Here is a 13,002-nt window from a genome sequence, read left to right on the forward strand (position 1 = left end):
TCACACATAAATGTCTTATTCACATCCTTCTAATCCTGATTCCTCTCAACACTCCTTTGAGGGGACACACCAAAGACGTGCCACCACTGCCATTTTCCCATCTAAACATTCAAAAAGGCCAGAAGCAGCATCATGGTGAAAAGAATAGATTGGGTGGGTGCTTCATTTGGTTGCTCCTGGGGTGGACTAAACTCTTACCTTTTGCCACTCTACTCAGAGATGGGAAAGAATTAAAATACAGTACTTACATTGACCCATAGATAAGTCAACCCAGGTTTTTGGGGTCAATTTTTGACTAAAATTTGTAGACTTATACATGAGTATATTACTTCCACAAGACCAAATGTTTCATAAGCAGGGCTGTTACAGACAGATAACACAGTAACTGAAAAAAAAAAGGAAAATACCAGTAATGTGCATATAGGGCAGCATTCAATCATACTGTTAGTTCATTTCATAGGAAAGGCACTTGAGAGACCAGGGTTTGAATCTCCACTTAGCCATGGAAACCCACTGGGTGACTTTGCACAAGTCAGACTCTGTCAGCCTTGCAGGAAAGCAATGGAGAACCCGCTCTGAACAAATCTTGTCAAGAAAACTCTAGGATAGGGTCACCATTAGCTGGACTAGATCTGAAGTCACCTAACAAAAATGCCATAAGAACTTTAAATTAGAATATAGTGGTCTTTTTGGTCCCACCCCTCTGCTCTATCAACTACTGGAATGTGTCTTCCCTCAAGGACTGCACTGAAATTAAATTTTGCAAGGAATCTGGACATTTTCTACAATACATGATATGACTGTTTATATTTGTTGGTTTTGCTTTTATGGATTTCATCCAGGAATCTCTAGGTCCTCCAGTGCAACTCTGTGGTCAACTTCTACCAAAAGTAGTGCTGGAAGAACCAGAGATTCCTGGAGAGAACACTCTTCTAGGCATATGTAGATCCTCCAGCATAATTTTGTGGTCAGTTTCCCCAGATGCTGTCCACACAGTTGCCCCGGGGGGGCCTAGAGATTCCTAGAGAGGTGTACTCTCGGATAAAAAAAGTGTTTATTTGCAGTTTTTCCACTTTTGGCCCAGTGTATGTGGAGGGTCCACTGTATTCTCTATTTGAGAGAAACTCTCAGATGCATGTGAACATGATTCTGATGAAGTAGGCTCAGGTTTATGAAAGCTCATGCATCTGAGAAAGTAGACTGAAGATTAAGGAGTATATCACATGGGATGGGAGGCTCTCAATTTTAAAAGAGAAGATAGCGAGGTCAATTTGAAAATTTACACAATTACGTGATTACTTATCACATCTTAAATTCACTGTAATGGCCTCCCCGAACGTTGTCCAGATTCTGTGCAAAGTAAGCCATCACATCGGTGGGTTCTTAATTGCGAATTGGCACCCTTGCGCATGCTCAGTGAGACTGCAGATGACTGGAGCATAGCATATTTAGGCGAGTGAGAGAGAGGAACCAAGGAACCCCACAATTTACAAAAGAGGTTGGAGGGGGGCGGGAAGAATGGTTGAAAGAACATGCTCTTTTCACATTAAAATGGGCATTTATTCACTCTTGTCATGTTAAAACATGAATATAATGGTTACCCAATAGCTCCGGGTCCATGCCTCTTAATTAGCAGGCAGCAGCCCCCCTCAGCAATGCTGAAGGACAAGCGGAAGCAAAATTGAAGTGGAATTGCAGCGTGGCTTCATGGGAACCCCCCCTTCCAGATTGGGGGGGGAACAGGACCAAAGGAGACATGTACATCACACCAAACAACAGCGCACTGAGTGTGAAGTTGCCTAGGAACAGGGTTGGTGACTTTGCTAGTTCACAGAATTTACTTAACTGTGGATTGACGCATGATTGCATTTGGACTGCCAGCGATCGTGTGTGGTAACCTTTAGTGCAATAATGGGAATACGCATGATTGCGTTCAGGATGACACTGGATTATACTTCCAATTTCTGTCGTGTGATAAACTCCAATGAGAAACAGGCTCAAGTTTACAAAAGCTTATGCTTCTGAGAAACTAGGGTCAATTATAGGAGAAACAGACTCAGGTCTATGACAGCTCCTGCATCTGAGGAAGTCGGTTCAAGTCTATGAAAGCTCATGCACCTGAGAAAGTGAGATGAGGTCTAGAAAAGCTCATGCTACCAATTTCTTTCTTTCATCTAGTCTCAAAGGTGCTACAAGAGCCCTTGGCATATTCCTCAACAGGCACTGACTTCCTTCACCTTGTCTCTGTTTCTTGAAACCATACTTTTTAATGGGATTTTAACAAGAAAATATATTTATTTTACTCAATAATTAAACACATAGACACAGACATTACATATACACACAAAACAAACCACCAAACAACACACATCCTTCTCCTTCCCTCCCCCTGAGTTAAAAAAAAAGAAGGAAGGAAGGAAGGAAGGAAGGAAGGAAAGAAAGAAGAAAAGAAAATTAATGAGATTTTAAAAGAAATGCACAGTTCCACTCACCTCTAAAACAATTGTCTGTTTCCAAACTGGTATTACAGTTAATTGTAGAGATAAAATAATGAATTCGACAATAGGAACGGAGCTGGAGATTTTCAAGAAATGTAAACTTGGGAAGGTACACAGTAATGAACCATATAGAAAAATATAGTTGTTAAGAAATGGAATGTAATATATTGCTTTTTAAGGAAGAAAATATAGTAATTTGGCCGATCTAAATGACAAAATCAATGATGATTCCATCATCATGTCTATATGGGAGGATGGGACAGTAAGGGGATGGAGGAGGAAGAGGAAGATGGACCTGGATGGAAAAAGGAAGGGGAGGAAGAGGAAGGTGGAGCTGGGTGGGAGAGGAAGAAGAGGAGGAGCAGGAAGAGGAGGGTGGAAATGGATGGAAGAAGAGGAGGAGGAAAAGGGGGAAGAGGAGGGTGGACCTGGGTGAAAGAAGAGGAACAGAAAGAGGAGGGTGGAAATAGATGGAAGAGGAAGAGCAAGAAGATCAGGAAGAGGAAAGTGGACCTGGATGGAAGAGGAGGAGGAAGAGGAAGGTGGACTGGGGTGGGAGAGGAAGAGCAGGAAGAGGAGGAAGGACCTGGATGGAAAAAGGAAGGGGAGGAAGAGGAAGAAGGACCTGGATGGAAGAGGAAGAGCAGGAAGAGGAGGGTGGACACAGATGAAGGGGAAGATCAGGAAGAGGAAAGTGGCCCTGGATGGAAGAGGAGGAGGAGGAAGGGAGGCGAGAGGGGACAGAGTCTGATGGAGGAGGAAGGGAAGGTGGCGGCCGTTCCCTCTTGGGCCTGGCAGGGGGCGCTGGCGAGCCAAGGAGGGCGTCCTTCTGGGGATGCCTGGCTCTGGCTCTGGCTCCGGGATGAGAGTCTGGAGGAGAGAGAGTTCGGGGCAAGTGAGAAGGCAGGCAGGAGCCCGAGAGCGCGCTCGTGGAAGGCGAAGAGAAGCAGGGCAGGCGCCCAGAGTCCCGCTCCGGAGCCCCGAGGCTGTTGGGGATCCCAGGGGAGCCCTTGTGCCTCCGGAGCCCTGGATGGTGGAGGAGCCGGAGGCATGCGGCGCCGGGGCCCTTCGCTGCCCCAGCTGCTCCAGGGGCGGCTGCTGCTGCTGGCGCTGCTTCTGCTGCTGCTGCTGGAGGCGCGGGGCTTGGCGGGAGCCCCAGGTAAGGCAGCCAGGCCAGTCCTCCTTTCCCTCCCCGGACGCCCCCGCAGCCTTCCCTGGCCCCCTCCGCCTGTTTGGATTCGCTTTGCAGCAGGACTCAGAGTGTCTTTGGTTTAGCTTTTCTTTTGCTCATGTCCTCCGTTTTTCTCAGTGTCCTCCATTTGTGGCGCCTGGTCCTCCTTGAGGGGGGATCCCTGGTCACAGTCCAGGGACAACATTTGGGTCTGGGGGCTGAGGAATGGCTGGCCTCCTGAGGCTCCTCTTGACAGGCCCCCTTGTGCACGCGTCCTCCTTTTCTAGGACGCGTCCTCCATTTCACCACCTCCTGTCCAGGAGGAATTCCCAAGTGCCCTCCATTGGGAGCAGGACTAAGGAGCATGAAATTACATTGATGGGAGTGCTTTGTAGCTTTTCCTGGGTCTTGACCGCCTTGTCCTCCATTTTCCTGGAAGGTCCTCCATTTTGCGGTGCCTCTCCCTCCTGGACGGTGAGGAGGACCCCTCTGGCCCCTTGGCCTTGTCCCCCTCCTCTCCCTCTAATGCCCCTTCTGTCTTCACTTTCAGGGCTGAGAGGATCGTAAAGGAGCAGGCTGACCAGAGGGTCCTCCTTTTCCAGGACCTGTCCTCCATCACTGCATCCTCCTGTCAAGGAGGGATTCCAAAATGTCTTCCCCTTTGGAGGAGCATGACTGAGGAGCATGAATGTGTATTTCTTGGAGTGTGTCCAGCTTTCCTTGGGTCCTGTCCTCTTTTTTCGTAGAGGTCCTCCCTTTTGTGGTGCCTGGTCCTCCTTGGCGGTGAGGGCCACCTGGTCACCTCTGAAGGAGGGGAGAGTTGGAGGGTGCTTTTATCCCAACCACTGAGGAAGCTGAGAGAACCAAAGTTGAGGAAACTTCTGAGGCACTTCTGAGGAACTCTGCTGGGGCCACTTCCCTGAGGGTTACTCTTTCCCACTCCCCAAGAAAGATGTCTTTCCAGACTTAGGGCAAAGAACCTATTATGGGGGTTTTCTTGGCCAGTTGCTTCTGAGTGGGTTTGCCATGGCCATCTTCTGAGGCTGAGAGAGTGTGACTTGCCCATGTGGGTTTCCATGGGGATTTGAACCCAGGTCTCCAGAGTCTTAGTCCAGCACTCAAACTTCTATGCCACACATAAAGAGGACAAAGAAGTTTATCACACAAAGGTGATCGGGAGTTTATCCTGTGAATATTCCAGAAAAATCGTGCAATTTCGCAAAACGATTTGACACAACATCGCACAAAACCCACCATTAAAGTGGTCATAAAGAAGCATTAATGAGCATCTTTTTACTTTTGGGTTTTCAGCGACAATGCATTTCCGATATCACTTTATTTGCGCAATTGTGTGTGATAATCACTTGGGCAATTACTCCCCATTTTCGCTTTATTTTCGAGATGCTTTAAATGTGCTTTAATCTCTCTTTAATGCCAAAATTAGCCTCAGTGTGATAAACTCCAAAGTGCCTCTGAGCATGTGCAGAAAGCATTTCCGCCTTGGTTGAGGAATCTCAACACCCCCCTCTGCTGAAATGGGCACTAAGGAGGGTGATGTTTGAAGGCACCATTAGGATACCGCCTTGAACCATGTTCTCTATAAAAATGCATGAGCATAGTGCAGGGCGACCAAGTGAGAAAAAGGGTAGAACATGCATTTGGTTTTCACACAGATGCATGTAAATCCTGTTGATGGTTTGGGAATCACGTTTTTCCATTTTGGAAATACGCCTTCCATTTTGCGGTGCCTTGTCCTCCTTTGTGGTTATGCCCTCTGGGCACCCTGGGATAGTGCAGTTTTTTCACCTTCAGGCAGGAGACACAGGTCCAAAACACATTGCAGAAATAATTCAGTTTGAGACTGCTTTAACTGCCCTGGCTTGGTGCTAGAGGGTCCTGGGAATTGTAGTTTGTTTTGGTACCAGAGCTCTCTGAGAGAAGAGGCTAAATATCTCACAAAACTACAGTCCCCAGAATTTCCTAGCATTGAGTCAGGGCACTTAAAGTGGTCTCAAACTGGATTATTTCTGCAGTGCATTTTGGACCACAGTACCTCTTTGTTGAAACAGGTTTCTTCTGTCAGAGAAGCCTCCTTCCAGCAGCTCCAATTCCAGTACAGTGGATCCTTGTTATACGCTGGGGTTTGGTTCCAATATCCCCCGTGTATAACAAAATCCGTGTATGCTCAAGTCCCATTAAGTATAATGACATAGCAAAATGGTGTCCCTAATAAAAAATGGAACATCAAGGTAAATTTATACTTTTTTGGAACATTTTCAAACCGTGTATGCTTAAATCCGTGTATAAAAAATCCGTGTATAAGAAGGGCCGACTGTATTATCAGCCCCTCTATTTCTTTCTCCTTCAGGATGGAGTCTGCCTAATCTGGTTGGCATGCTCCCATGCTTTCATTTGCAAAATGTGAATGGGTTGCAGGGCTTTCTTTTGGTGTCAACCTACTTTCTTGTTTGGTTGGTTGTAGTTGTTTGGTGATGGAGATGGTCTGCACATGTTCAGAATAGTCCTTGAGTTTCCTCCTGCCTTATAATGAATAGCCCCTGACATGAGAACCTGAGGCTGCATTCACACAGGAGAAATAATCCAGTTTGACACCATTTTAGCTGCCGTGGCTCAGTGCTATGGAAATCTGGGAACTGCAGTTTGTTGTGGCACCAGAACAAAGCTCTGTTTCCCTCCACCTTTCCAGCCACATCCTATTTGTATTTGTTTTGCTTGATCTCCTTCAGGAACTTTTGAACACCCCTTTCTTCTGCTGCACCTCCTTATGTGCTGGTTGGTTGCTTTGGAAGCATTTACATTATGGTCGATACGTGAATCTGATAAACAAAAGACTCATTTCGTTAATTGTTTACTCCATCACTTCCAGGGTTTCACAGCTTTATGTGTGTATGGTATGTGTGTGTAAGTTTTTTCAGGTCATCTGTTGACTTATGGCAACCCCATGAATTTCACATGGTTGTCTTGGGCAAGGGATACTCAGAGGTGCTTTTGCCACTTCCTTCCTCTGAAATGGAGCCTACATTTATTGGTAGTGTCCCATCCAAGTGCTAACAAGGGCCGACCCTGCTTAGCTTTCAAGATAAGATAGGATCTGGTGCCTTTAGGAGTATTTAGGCCACATCTCACAGCTTTTTAGCAGTTCCCAGTTAAATCTTATGCACACACAATGTGTTGTCTGTTGCAACACACTCTCTCTACAGAACTTGATGACACTGTTTGGCAGAATTTGGAAATTTTTTTCATTTGGACTCTTCCTGGCTGGGGGATTCTGGGAGTTGTTCAAAATGTTGATTTTCTGCGTTGCAGAAATAATGCAGTTTGATACCACTTTAACTGCCATGGCTCAGTGCTATGGAATTCTGGGATTAGTAGTTTTGTGATATATTGAGTTTTCTCTGTCAGAGATCTCTGGTGCCACAACAAACTACAAATCCCAGGATTTCATACCATTGTGTCATGGCAGTTAAAATATTGTCAAACTGCATTATTTCTGCAGTGCAGACGAGATCTTAGGCTGATTGGTGGAGTCCCAAAGAATATCCCAAAGGTTTATTGAAAAGCCTAACTTAACCAAACCCCAAAACAAAACAAAAACCTCAAATCCACAATTGCAACATTAATGGTGTTTATCACATGGAGGTTTTTGCAGCTCAGATCCAGGGTGACTCCTGGGTCAGCTATGCAAATTCACATTATAACGTGAATGTTTTATCACACCTGGTTGCCCTTCCATTGCCCTTCCAAATCGAGGGGGAATCGAATCCAAGGCAAGTCACGTGATGCGGATTCATGCAAAGCGGAGATTCAGATCTGCAATCTTGTGCATGCTCAGTGAGAGTCTAAACGCATCATGACCTAGTACGTTTCTGTTCTTGTTCCCTGTTTCGCGTAATTGCATGATTGCTTGAATATTTGCCTTGTGAATATTTATGTGTCTTCTTCATCCCCCTTTTTTATTTTCCCTTCCATTTCAGCAATTCAACACACACACAGATAGATAGATAGATAGATAGATAGATAGACAGACAGACATACATATCTGTATATTCACATTCATACACATACACACCCACACACACATATATATATATATTCCAAAAAAAACGAGTTGCCCTGAAAGTGAAAGGACCACCGACAGGAAATGCGGGAAATTGCAGTGCTGCATTATGGGAAATTTGCAACCTGGGTGGGTTTGCAGTGGTGTACCAGAGCAGAAGCAAAATTGCATTCCACACCAGACCAATTCGGAGTGAAATCGAAGTGAGCTTGGAAGTGATTTCTGTGAATTCGCTTGTTACCTATTTTGCCAAAATGAGGGGTCACTTTGGAATCACTACAGAAGCGCCACAGAAGGAGCCCCCATAGAAAGGAATTGTGTGTGATAACACAGCACGTTATCCCGTGAATTCACATCATTGGACCCGCACTCACGTTGGAGCTGAGCTGCAAACAGCTGCAAAAACCTCCGTGTGATAAACACCAATGAGAAAAGACTGATCTGGCACCTTACAAACTAACAGACTTTATTTTGCACAGACTGCTTGTTGTGCCCAGGAAAGCTTATGCCAAACGTTACGGTTTTTAAAGTGCCACAACAATTGATTGGCTTTGTTGAAACAAACCAACACAGACACATTGGAGTGGGAGGGGAAGAGGCAACTCCTTAATGTCAAGCTGTTAAGGTCAATCCTGGCCTTACTATTAGGTTCCTTGGGAAGCATTCAGAACTTATATTTGTTTTTTCTGTGTTTAGACATATTGAAATGGAAGGAGAGATGCTTCCATGTCTTTCAAGGAGGGGTAGGTGGGTGGGCAGTTGAAAGGTTGACTGAGTTGGGAAAAAGTAGCAAGATGAAGGTAGAGAACTTGATTCCCTGGCAAGCTCTTTGAAAGTCTGCAAAGGTGTTAATAAGAATCCTGTAAAGGCAATATGGGCTAAGCAGAGTCAGCCCTGATTAGTACTTGGATGAAGGATTGCCAATGAATACCAGGTGCTTTTGGCTATATTTCGGAGGAAGAAATTGGCAAAACTACTCGCAAGTATCCCTTGCTTAAGAAAACCCTGTGAAATTCATGTGGTCCCCGTAAGTCGAGAGGTGACTTGAAGGCACGCGCACACACACACACACACACACACACACAGAAGTGATGATTTGCAGTGGTAGAATCTGAGTATATGTGTAATTCTACACAGGGGAAATAGTTCACTTTTTAAAAAAAGGATTTTGCTTACATCTCCTTTGTTGTTGTACACCATGCTAGCAATAAGGAAGACTTATTGCAGAATATTTATTTCTGTAATTTGTATCTCTCCTTTCACTGAGTGGCTCAGAGTAAACCGGGGAGTTTCATGGCTTAGTGGGGACTTGAATCTAGATCTCCTATGTCCCAACCTAGTATTCTAACCCAGAGACAGTAATTGTGTTGCTTTCCAGATGGTATTATACTGTAACAAGTATGTCAGAGGTAGGCAGATGAACTCACAACCAATGTACAGCTCATGATGCCACTTTTGCAGCCACACATGGTCTCTATCCCTGCATTTGGTGAGGCAAATTTTGGTCAAGATGGGTAATATTCCCCAAACCTCTGATGCTGTCATTGGCCATGTTATACATTTTAAGGTGTCTTTAAAAAAAAAATCCTGTGTGGGTGTTTCAACCTTTGTTGTGTGCTTTCAAGTAGTTTCTGACTTATGGAAACCCTAGGGTGAACCTATTGTGGTATTTTCTTGGCACATTTCTTCAGAGGGGAGTTGCCATTGCTATTCTCTGAGGCTGAGAGAGTGTGACTAGCCCAAGGTACCCAGTAGTTTTCCATGGCTGGGCCAGTATTCTAGTCTCTAGAATCAGTGTCCGACACTCAAACGATTATGCTATGATGACTCTCAATTTTTCCATATACTGTACAATGTTTCTAAATATATGGTACATATTTTTCAACCTATATAGACCTTTTTTCAAAATAAGATATGACTGGAAAAGGAAGACTTATTACTTCCTCGTTTGAAAAAAGCCTAAAAATTGTGAAGACAGGCCAAAGCCATGTGAAAATGAGATAGAGGTACAAAACACACTGCAGAAATAATCAGGTTCAATATCGTTTTAACTGCCCTGGCTCAGTGCTAAGGAAACCTGTGAATTGTAGTTTGTTTTGGCACCAGAGCCCTCTGACAAAGAAGGTTAAGATGTCTCACAAAACTACAGTTCCAAGAATTCCCTAGCACTTAGCCAGAGCAGGTAAAGCAGTCTCAAACTGGATTATTTCTGCAATGTGTTTTGGACCCAGATTCCCAGTACTGTTTCTCCCAGTGGCTGGGAGGATGTGTGCTATTGGCCATTTTGAGGCAAAACATATTTTTGCAACTCTAAATTTGGTGGAGGTAAAAGCCTTGGGATGACTGTAGGGCATGTTGCCTTTCAGGGTTTTGTTGCTCAGCCCTACGTTCAGGGTAATCTTATTTCATAAATAGGTACTTGGTGTTTATTTTTTAGTCCAAATCTAGTAATACTAAGAGTTATACAGTATTATAATTTACACTGGGATTCTATAATTTGATTATTATTCTTGTATTCCTGTCTTCTTCCAGTAGCCTAGTAAATTGTCCCTTTGAGATAGGTGGAGAGAATCTGAAGGATTCAGACATGTTTCATTTCATGTATACTATTATTCATTACAACTGTTTTGCCCCAAGTTTCCCAAGTGTCAACAATAATGGGGAGGTGTTGAAAGTAGTCCTCATGTATGGAGACCAGCATCCCACTGCTACATGCTGGATGAAGTAATTGAAAAGATAGAGACTGCAACAGCAGTGCAGAATTAATCCAGTTTGATAACATTTTAATTGCCATGGATGATGCAATGCTGTGGAATTCTGGGAGTTGTAATTTTGTGAGACATTTAGCTTTCTCTGTCTGAGAGCTCTCGTGCCACAACAAACTACAAATCCCAGAATTCCATAGCATTGAGCCATGGAGATTAAAGTGATGTCAGACTGGATTATTTCTACAGTGTGGATATAGCCAGAGAGAATGCCCAGCGCATGGATGAAGCATGTCTGGCTCTCTATATGTTGTTGTTGCAGATTCCATCAGACTTAATCTGTAAAGTCAGGGGCTGGAGCCTCTCTTTCCCCATATGCTTGGGAAAGAACCAGTGTCTACACTGCTGGATCTCTGTATCTTACCCCGGTTATCATGGGCAAGTCCCTGTGTTTCTTATGTTTTTGTTTGTACAATATTCTAAAATGCAAGTTGGCTTCTACATAAATAATGCCTAGGAATGCTGAAAATTGGGAAAATTGCAATTAATGCTGCAAACCAGTGTCATGTCAATTAATACCAGAAAGCATATGTCCCAGTTCCAAACAGTTGAGAGTCTGACTGCAGTCCTAAACCTATTTGCACCTTCCCCCCCTGAATTATAGCGTATAATATATACAGTGGACCCTTGATATCTTCTGGATTTGGTTCTCAGACCTCCCATGGACACCAAAATCTGTTAAACACAGTGGCATAATAAAATGGTGTGCCTCATATAAAATGGCAAAATGAAGTTGTTGTTTTTTGAAATTTATATATTTTAAAAAATATTTGAATCCATGGATAAAGAATCCGTGGATACAGAAGTCCATCTGTATTTAGGAATCATTTGCCAATGTATTCATTTGGACTGAGACTATGCTGGAAGTGTTGGGTGGGTATAATTTATTTGTCTTTCTTATATTTCATAATTTTTTCAGAGGTGGTTGAGGAGTTAACATTTGGGAAGGTACCCTGATGGTTTCTATATATGTTGTACTACAACTCCCACAAAACCCAGTTACCATGGCTGGGATAGGAGGTTATAGGAATTGTAATCCACGTAATCTGTGGGCAAACCAATTTGTTTACTCTGGAAACTGCACAGAACTACCCTGCAGTGCTGTCAATAAACACCAACTCAAATCAAGGGATGAAAATATTGGCTACATCCACTTTTCAGTCCCAGCTGAACTATGCCCATTGAATCAATGGGACATGTGTAAGTATTGACTTGATATGGCCTGTTTATTTAATGGGTCTGCTCTAATTTGGACAAAATGAATTTAACCTAAAGTCTAAATAGAAAATGACAGCCATGATGCATGAGTTGGAAAACTAGTTCCCTTTCACAAGTCACAGTTATGACACCATGATTCCACTTTAACTGCTGTGGCTGCATATTATGGAATCCTAGGATTTGTAGTTTGGTCAAAGGCACTCGGCCTCTTTGGATGAGTTTTCTAAACGCTCTTCTCTTAACTCCAAACCTCAGTATTCTATACTATATTGCAAGGACAGAGTAGAATCAAAGCACCATAATCACATAATGTGAAATGGCCTCTATTGTCTTGTATTCACATCTTAAATTTTTACGTCTGCACTGCCATTAGGGATCTTGGTTCACTGTAAATTTAAACCTCTGCTTCTCATCCACAAGTCTAGTGTTTTAAGGTGCTACATTATGCTGTAGCTTGTTTTTAATTTTATGTGGTAGGTTTAAGGACCAGGCTGTAGTTTTCAGTGCTTGGTATGTTAGCCCAGAGTCTGAGGAAGTTACAGTTCCCAGAATATCTTACCCAGCATGGCCAGTAAAAGGGAAAAAAGCCCATTCTAGGAATGGGATAGAATTTATTGTAGGGAAGGTCACATCAATACTTATCTGATTATCCTGTTATGTTCTTTTGAATTGAATTGATGATTTAAATATCACTTTGTTTTGGAAAAAAATACCTAGAAGCAGCAAAAATGTAAATAGGCTTTATCTTCTTAAGAATATCTTCTGTGGAATTTTAAGTCTATAATTTATCTGTCTGAAGGTTTAAACATTTAATCCAGTATTTAGATAATATTCTGCTGGGTTTTTACATTTCATGTTACTATCACTTTTTCTTGCAAAATGCTGTAACCAAGCGGTCGTTTCACAGACAAATTTGGATTTCTTCCCTGACTCCAAAAATTCCTACATATTTCTTTTGTAGTTACATTGTAAAACATCTTTCCTAGCTGTGCATTCTTTCGATAATTGACCAGAGCAGGAGCCAGAACTAATATTGTCAATAATTATTTGTCTCTGCTCTGGCTGAATGCTTTTATGTTATGAATGTGACATTCATGTCCAGAAGGAATTGCAATAGGTATTTAAAAAGTAACCTACTTGATTTTAATCTACCTATAAATTCCAACTATTTAAATATGGTTTCTGAAGTCTAGTTTTTTAAAAAATTATTCTTGATTGCCTAGATTGAAAATGTAGTACAATATCTAATACTGAAACAGATTTTACTTTTAA

The 13,002-nt window shown here is 43.0% G+C and overlaps 1 protein-coding gene across 2 annotated transcripts in view; it reads left to right on the top strand.

The window, feature by feature from the left end:
* Positions 1-3,392: 3,392 nt before the first annotated feature.
* Positions 3,393-13,002, top strand: part of ROR1 (receptor tyrosine kinase like orphan receptor 1) — a 228,110-nt gene continuing 218,500 nt past the window's right edge. For both annotated transcript variants that reach the window (XM_042465389.1, XM_042465390.1), the window contains exon 1: positions 3,393-3,657. In XM_042465389.1, the coding sequence (XP_042321323.1) occupies positions 3,549-3,657 (109 nt within the window). In that variant the 5' untranslated portion in view covers positions 3,393-3,548. The remainder of the gene's footprint in view (positions 3,658-13,002) is intronic.

Source organism: Sceloporus undulatus, chromosome 4 (genome assembly GCF_019175285.1).
Source record: "Sceloporus undulatus isolate JIND9_A2432 ecotype Alabama chromosome 4, SceUnd_v1.1, whole genome shotgun sequence".
NCBI lineage: Eukaryota > Metazoa > Chordata > Lepidosauria > Squamata > Phrynosomatidae > Sceloporus > Sceloporus undulatus.